Source organism: Sylvia atricapilla, chromosome 3 (assembly GCF_009819655.1).
Source record: "Sylvia atricapilla isolate bSylAtr1 chromosome 3, bSylAtr1.pri, whole genome shotgun sequence".
Lineage (NCBI taxonomy): Eukaryota > Metazoa > Chordata > Aves > Passeriformes > Sylviidae > Sylvia > Sylvia atricapilla.
This window is the reverse complement of record NC_089142.1, coordinates 31,524,121-31,532,959: the sequence shown is the minus strand read 5'-3', so window position 1 is coordinate 31,532,959 and position 8,839 is coordinate 31,524,121. Positions and strand designations below refer to the sequence as shown.

General features: G+C 35.9%; 1 protein-coding gene across 1 annotated transcript in view; it reads left to right on the top strand.

The window, feature by feature from the left end:
• The first annotated feature begins 255 nt into the window (after positions 1 to 255).
• IMPG1 (interphotoreceptor matrix proteoglycan 1) overlaps positions 256 to 8,839 on the top strand; it is a 52,402-nt gene continuing 43,818 nt past the window's right edge. Inside the window, exon 1 of the mRNA XM_066315045.1 lies at positions 256 to 322. Within this exon, the coding sequence (XP_066171142.1) occupies positions 256 to 322 (67 nt within the window). The remainder of the gene's footprint in view (positions 323 to 8,839) is intronic.

The following is an 8,839-nucleotide window of genomic DNA, read 5'->3' as shown; positions in this document are numbered from 1 at the left end:
TCACTCCTGTCTTACCACTCCAGCTCCCCAGGCTAGAAGTGTGGGCGTTGGAGGGGTTCACCCATCTCTTGCACTCTGGCACCTCTTGCACTCTGCCTAGTTGCAACTCAATGCAGTCCAAGGCTGGAGACACCTGAAAAATAAAGACATCTGGGGATTTTAGTTCTCTAAGAAAATAGAATTCTTCTGCTTGACCAAAATATTCTTGTTTCCTGCATGACTGGTCTTGAAAACTGTGAATGATCAATAGACAGCATGCATTTGAAAACTGGATTAATATTTTTGATCATTTGCCTTGCTCTCCAAGTTCAGGGAAGCAGAGGTAAGTTCATGTACTAAAGGTTTAGATGAATTTTATATTGCATATATTGAGAAACAAAATATTTGCAGGATGAAGGGCTTTCATATTACAGATTTTTTGTTTAGAATGTGGTGTTTTGACAATTCAAGTCGAGACACTGCGGTTACTGATACTGCTATAAAGCTGAAAAAGGAAATATTGGCATTATTTCTTATGTGTGTTTTGCAGGTTTTACAATATCTGTGAGGGATGCCATTTAGCTTCATTTTACCTGAATATGTTCTGTTATGAAAAATTATTATCTGTGAGACAAATATATGGAAAGTGAAAAAAGGCTGAAGGATCATCTAAGAGTTGACATGGTTAAACACAGCCTTTCATCACTGAAATGAAGACAAAGTAGCAAAAGATATCTGCATTTACTAGTGAAGACAGTTATTCTGATTATTAAAAACAACATCAAAAACTTCTAGATAGACAAATTCTGGAAGAATGCACCATACCGGCAAATATACAAAAAATAGCAATACCAGTAAGGATTAATGTAATAACTATTAAAAACAGGATGTAGGGAACTGCTCTGTACTTCATCAGCTAACTATTGCTCTATTTAAAAACATTTAAAAGTTCACAACATTTATAAAGCTACTTCAACAACAAAAAAGAAAAGACCATGATGTGATTTTCCCTGGTTTGTCCTATATTCAAAAGATTTAGAGCTTTGGGGAATGCATTTAATTTTGGAGAAGGTTTCTCATTAACTTTTCCTATGCTTTGATATTTGCGTAATTGAATTAAAAGCTAACATTACAACTGCTATGTGTGCTCAAGTCAATGACCTTCTAATTTTATATCAGGTCTGCTAATTAAATGCAAAGAATGTAAAATTATAAAAGATAAGTCTCCTCAATGTTATCTAAACATTTTTTAGGGAGACAATGTGAAATATAGTTTGCTGTCAATACTATTTCAAAAGTTTTACTTACACATTTGGGTTTTTCTTAAGAAATCCCTGCTTTTCTTAAAGAAATACAGAAATACAGACCGCAGTTCTTGTATCTCAGTTAAATTACATAAATCTTCTCTAGCAGACAATTAATGTACTGAAAAAATCTTTTGGAAAAAAAGATATATGGTTAGCACTAGAACTATGTTTTGTGGCTCTTTGATTTTACTTTTTGATTCTATGCAAAGAGATTTAATCGCTAATGACATTTTGGAAATGTGGCAAAAAAAATTATGATATTTCATGTCTGACAGGAAAACAAGTTTTATCGAGATGGATTGGTTTTGCATTTAAGTTGCATGTTCCTTGATGGAAAGAGACAGAATGAATTCTGGGCAATTCATGCATGCCTTATGGCATCGCTGCAGCCCCTATTGGTAATCACAGCTTAGAAAGCAAGTGGTATCAGTGGCGTCACATAATTTCACAAACTTCAAACTGTAATGGTATGTTACAATACCCTTCCCATAAAAGACCAGCAAAATTATGCAGGGGTTATCTTGACAGAGAGGAATATTAAATAACTAGAAATATTCCTTGCCAAAAGTTCTATAAAGTGCATGTGGCATGCATAAATGCATAATCATAATTTTTTTGGACATTTAGTCATAACATACATAACATTTTTCAACTATTTGGTTTCCAATATATGCACACAGATCTCAAAATCCTTAATGTTTGTGTTAAGAAACTTCTTTTCCAGAGCAGAGATGCTTTCAGTGCTGTTATTTTATGACTTAGCATTAGGGTCAGACACTTACAGAAAATACGTTTTCAAAGTATGTAGTATATAGGCTGTCCCAGTAGTCTGCATATTTCTATGAATCACTCATTAGGGCTCCTAACATAGGTGTTTTGAGACCTTTATCATCATTCAAATTTGCAGTACATGTAAAGTGAGACAGACTAGGAAATAAGAGACTAAGATATAAAACAGCCCCATATTAACAAAAAAAAAAAAAAAAAAAAAATATTTAAAAGGTTAGTCAGTTGGGTTTTTTCCTCATGAAAAATTAAAATTCAAAATCTTTATTTTTCTCATATTTATATTTAACAAAAAGTGGGTTAACTAATACAGAGCTTGCTTAGTAATGGGTTCTGGTCCTTCTTTCCTGTCCCTATTTAAGGACCCACAGAGTCCTTCTCCCACTCATTTGGAGGCTGAGAAGGTGAGAGGGATAAAAACTTTGTAACAGCAAAAATCTGTGCACACAATCTGAATAGCACACTACTGAACAGCCAGACTAAATACCAAAATGCAGAGCTTTGAACTCCCAAAACTATGCCTTGATACTGGGTACATCCTAGCAGTTGATACTGAGAACGTAGGGGCCAGAGCACGTTCAAGGCTGTTTTGTAGCAGTTTTATTCAGCAAGCAAATATCTGCTATTTACTCAGCCATTCCTTAGGACACAAAGGCTTTGTGTGTGCTCTGTGAAATCATTTTAATTCATTCTGACTCACCCCTTCTCGCTAGGCTGTTCTAATTCAGCAATAAATGTTTCAGATCTTCATTACTATAATTGCCCTCAATAAATTAAAAAAAAAACCCAAAAAGGTTTAAGCAAATTTGTGCCAAAGGAAAAAGAAAATCAAGGAATATAAAGCTTCAAACAAAGAATGAAAACAAGATACATCTGCTTTTCGCACTAAGATTTTCTTCTACTCTCATCCATTAAATAAAGTTAGCTTTCCTAGTTAGGCTTATAAACTTATGAAAAGTAAGAGTTCCTTTTTTCTCTCCTTTCTCAAACAAATGTAACACTGCACTATATATGGAATTTCATATTTTTTTTATTTTTCCTTTTCTGGCTAAAAGCCAAGCTTTAATATAATTACTAGACCATTGTCACTGAATCCTAAAGATTAATTCCAGAAATAGTCACACCTGTGCCACAGGGACTACTGAACTGCATGTGAATGAACAGCAAGACTTGGGATTTTTCTCAGAAAACACCCACAGGATGATCAATATTAATAATCAAAGGTTTTCTCCTTCTACAGGACATTCATTTATAGGCTACAAGAAAATAACTTAAGGAGTCTTAACCTACCAGAAATCTAGATTGTTCATTTCTCAGCTAGTTTTGGAGTGTTTGTGGTTTAAGCCGTGCACTAAGTGAATGGCCAATACCCATCACATAAGAAACATGGTGTTTTCATTCCAGAAGGCAGTTTTTGCTCCCCAAAGGAAAATTCTGTACGCATTCTACTGCATTTTGATGCTTTGAAGTATTTTAAATATGTTTTTCTTCTTTTTTTTTGCCTGTGTCCAACCTAATCCCTTTTGGAATTAAAATTAGTCGTCTGATCATTCTCTGTCACATAATTCTTCCATATTTATCAGGAATTAGGTGCACTATCTTGTACATTCCATGAGGTTCATACTTTGTAAGCCAAACTGTGTTTCAATTTCTTCCCCTTCAGAATGTGTGATACTGAATAACTCATTTCTTAAAAAGAAAGAAATATCTATCTGCTTTCATATACATGTCTGCTGGCATTTAGTCACTATTTACTAGACAGAGACTTCAGAGCAGTAACCTGTCTGGAAAACATAAGATTAACAATCATCTGGGAGTACCCTGACACCTGCCACAGCATAGGTGTGTTTATATACCCTTACATAACTGTAGTATGCCTTATCATTGTATGTAAGCACACCACCAGTTTTACCCTCACTAAACACCTGTTCTGACAGAGTAACACTGTTGTCCTCATTTCACCAAAGCATGAGGTCCTGAGGTGTGACATACAAACTGAAGCTGTGGGGCTTGTAAGAAGCATTGCAGTCATAAAGCTGGACAGCAGCAGAGGTTGATGGGCTGATTTTCAGAGCATCTGCCTGGTTACAAAGACATCTGCAAATAAGTAGGACCCAGGATCACAGCTACACAACTAATTATACTTAGGCCACCATACTTGTCTTTTCATTGGTGAGGTTCTCTACTGGCTTCTAAAACTCTGCTTCAGTGCAGAGCCAAAATTACCTTCTTTCTGGCCACTCAAATGATTCAATACCTCCCTCAGACTTTACCCAACTTTATTTTGACAGTCTTGGTACCCCTGCTACCTAAAATACCAGTTTTAGTGGCTGTGTTGCAGATATACCTTTCATACATATGACTAAGCACAGATCAAACCCCAGCAGTTTCAGGCAGGAAACAGCGATGTACTAATCTTTAATTTTGTGATTTCATGGTGATGGCACAAAATGAAGACATTTCTATTCAAGTTCTTTTCCCTTTCCTCTTCTCCCTCAAAACTAGATTAATAAATTGTCATGCTTATACCAAGAATTGGATTAGGGGTCCTCCAAACCAAACTTGGTCACTGCAGCTTGATACATAACTAAATTAAGTAAGGTTAAGTGCAAGTCACGCTCTCTCAAAATGAGGTGAAGTTAATTAGCCAGAGACTGTAGGTTGTACTGCAGAATGAGTGACCCCAAACTGTGAGGAAAATCCACCAGTTCCAATTACACAAGCTGAAGTCAAGAGATGACACTGAGGCCTCTTGCACCTTTTCATACACCAGACATCCTAATTGTTATCCTATGAGAATAGTGTTACCTCAATAAACTCATTCTGCACTGCAACTCTTTGACTCATACCATCAAAACTGTTGAAATATTGACACACATGGCAAAGCACCACTGGAATTTGAACTTATGCTGTCTCAGTGACTTTCTCAGAGAAGGCTGTGCCTCTTGAGAATGATTAATCAGAAAAGTAAGAGCAGAGGTGCGCAACTGAATGTTTTATCACTGCAGATTGGATGCATCCCTCCAAGAACTACTCAAACATTTTACGCATTTTCTTGCAGCCCTTGATATCATATCCACATCAATAAATAGAACAGCCTTTCAGGTGAAATGCTTCTAAGATGCCCAAAGAAATATAAATAGATACATTTCATACATGAGCATTAAAACTAGTCACACTTTAATGCTGTTTCTAGGGCTTCAAGCAGATTGTTCCAAGATTCACAAACTGGCAATGAAAGCATAGATGGTCTTGCATATTTTTTTGTTAATTCCAGCAGCAGAAGTGAGCAGAGCTGATGAACAAAAATTTTCACCTTTTTGTCTGAAAGAGAATGCAAAATTTTCTACCTTTAAAGAGACATATTATTTCTATTAAAACATGAGTTTCATACTATATTTTTTTTCAGGTTGCAAGAAAATGTGTTAAAGTCATATGTTGACTCAAATATTTCAGCATGTTCAGTATTTGTGGTGTGTACAGAGAGCATTTATTGTGAATGTGGCTTCATCATTAGCATATGACATCTATATTCACAAAAGCAGAATAATCTTACCAGTTGCATGTTATGCTTTCTACTCTCAACTATAATAAGTAGATAATTTGCTATGATTATTTTCCCATTAATTGTAAAATTAGTATAATTCAAAGAAGTTACTACATTATCTGCTCTAGAGAGGGAGGCAAAACTGTTTGTCTTTTATAAGGCCCATGCATAAATTTCATAAAAACTGTTCCAAATTCTTTGTTTCTTCCTGAAGTTGGTTATCAATTGTATTTCTCCACTTGGCATAGAAAACCACACAGATATATGTATGAGCAGAGGAGGAGGGGAACAGTTGAAGGATTCTGATATTGTTTTAACTTCCCAGTGTTACTTACTTGCAGAAATTAAATTCTTCTCACTTATTGAAATCCAAGAGCACACTGATGACAGTCGTGATCTTTGGTACCAAAATGTAAATACAGGTTAATTTGAAGAGTTCTGAAAAAGAGCCATTACCTAATGCCATCTCCTGGCTTTGAACAAAAAAACAAAAGAAAATATTTTGTAGTTTTTATTAAAATTTGCACATTTACTAATGTCATTGTTTATATCATACATTTCAGAATAATTTATTAGATTCTCCTCCAGCTTTATTTCCATATATGTTCTGAGATGTAGGCTGTTTCATTATAACCAAACATTTAGTATTTTTAACATAAGGATTACTGTAGGAATGTATCACAAAGATTCATGGGAGACTTACACACTAACAGTAACTAGATTCTTCACCTTTCAAAGACCTTTCAAAGACATTTAAAGAAGCATTACCATGCATTTCTGACAAGAAGCAGGATTTTTGAAAACCAACCATTTTCCATTTTCCTGGATTCTTGAGAAGGAAACCCCTTGGTAAAGATCTAGTTTTTTTAAAATGAACATAGCTTTTAAAAGGTTGAAAAGTATAGATTTTACCTTTTAAGCAGAAGCTTGGAACTCCTGTGTTACGGAGAGATTGAGTGCAACTTCTGAATATGTGAGGGTGATGCTTTGTCATGCTGAATCCAAGCAAGAGATACAAGGATCAGATATATTTTGTCTTTTGTGTAAAGTCTCCCCTGCAGAGCTTGGCACTTCCCTGACATGTTAAGGTGATGCTGAGTCTTGCATAATATGAGATATTAGTAGGTACAGGAAGGGTTCTATAGTGCTGAGTGTGTAGCCATCATCTTTGTGGTTCTTGTACGAGAAGTTCAGGAGTGAATTTTAGCCAGCTGGACACAGGATTTTCTAAACTGGAAGCTTGAACCTGTCCCCCATAGAGGCAGAATTGCCACAATTAGAGATCCAGGCCTCATTCCACAGGCAATGTTACTGTTTAGTCACATTTAAGAATGGAATTTACAAAGCCAACATACCAAACAGGAATTACCAAGCTCATCATTGTCCATATTGAGTCTGAGAAAATTACCTTTAATATGTATGTCTTAGGCCTCTTTTCTTTTGTGGAAATGGAGGCATTCTCAGCCACAATTCCTCTTCTGCTGAAGCTAAGCATCAATATCAGAAGCTTATCTTTCAGCAAAATTTCCCTGCCATAGTGGATACTGCCCTTTTACTCAGCAGTTCACTGGCCAAGTGTACCAAACCTGAAGAACTGAGATCCAAAGTGAGTTCCCCCCTGTGCCTCAGCCAGCCCAGTTACAGCCCAGATAAGACCCACCAGGATGCAACAGTAATCATGGCTGACTCCCTCAGCAATTCCTTTCAAAGCTCTTTCCCTGTGTGCTTTAAAAAAGTTCAGTAATATACTGGACAGGAACATAAGTTCAAGTGAGTCATATAACCTTGGATTTAAGGGCTCTGAGTTCTCAGACGAGACCTGAGCAGATTAAATATTAGCATTAATTTTTCTAGTATGGAATTCCATACCCTGAACTTTTCAAAACTGTGAGCCTTTATGGTTGTGAAAACACAGTTGGAAATGCAAAGCAAACACAGGCTGTATCTGACAAGGCACTGGCAAAACAGCCCTGAACATCAGCTAGAGTAAAACCTCCACTTTCACATCAGCATGAGAAGATGGAGATTGCTGCACACAGGATGTAGGCAGCATTTGGTGATAAAGCCATGCCATATTTTAATCTGTCTCTGCTCATCTAAGCCCCGTCAAATCCAGCTAGACTCTTCCCATGCAACAGACCTAAGGAAATATGCCATGGGAGAAAAGATTCTAAAAGGAATATAGGGAGAGGACCCTGCCTGCCACTTGCAAGTGCCATTAGAATGTGGGATCCTCACTATTGCCAGGACAGGAGGAGAGACCTTTCAGTGAAGAGACCAGGTATTAGCTCTCTTTGTACTTTCTATGCTCCATCTGGTGTTTACATTGATCAGCCCACTACAAAATCTTAAGATCAACTTTTCAGGACTAGTCAGCTGAGCTTTTGTTATCAGCTCAATGATCAACAAAATGTTGGCCCCACTATAAATTGAACCGCAACATGTTTACAGATCTTTGCTGAATTAACCTCCCTCATAAGCTTTTCTCATTGCATTTCAACATTTCTCTTTACATAAGCCTTGTCTTTTAATTATTATTTTATTGTGCAGGCAATATGTCTCATTTATCAATCAAGTATTCCTCTCTATTCTAGAAAGATCCAGTGATTTTTCAGACTAATCTGCTTTTTCACACATTTCAAACTTTTGAAGATTTTAATGATTAATTGTTCAGACTTCAAAAATTTTGTCACCTTGAATTTTGCTGTCAAATCTTTAGCTACCATATTTTTAATTCTTCTCTTAGTATTCAATAGCATCTAAATTTTCTCAGGTCAAATGAAAATAAATGTTTAATGGCAAAATGCTGCTCTAGATAAATGTTCCTACCCAGAGATCATCTACATTGCTGAAAAATGCAAATTTTCAACTCCAACTACCAACTCCAAAATCTGACGCCTTCCAAAACTAGTACTACTAACAGAGAGAGAAGCATCCACTATATATATTCACTATATCCATCTATATAGAGAAGCATCCACTCCATTTACACAAAAAGATACAAATAAGACCCACTTCCTCCTATGTTTATAATAGCAAATTTAAAAAAAAACAAAGCTGACCAATTATCTGAATAACTTTAAACTCTTTTTCTCCAGAATCCATTTCAATAATGATGTACTTTTCATATTTTGACACATAGATTATTAAGAATTATTTGAAATCTGTTCCTCCTGCCTTGTTGTTTTAGTTATGGTATAAATTTGATAATGCAGGTCTC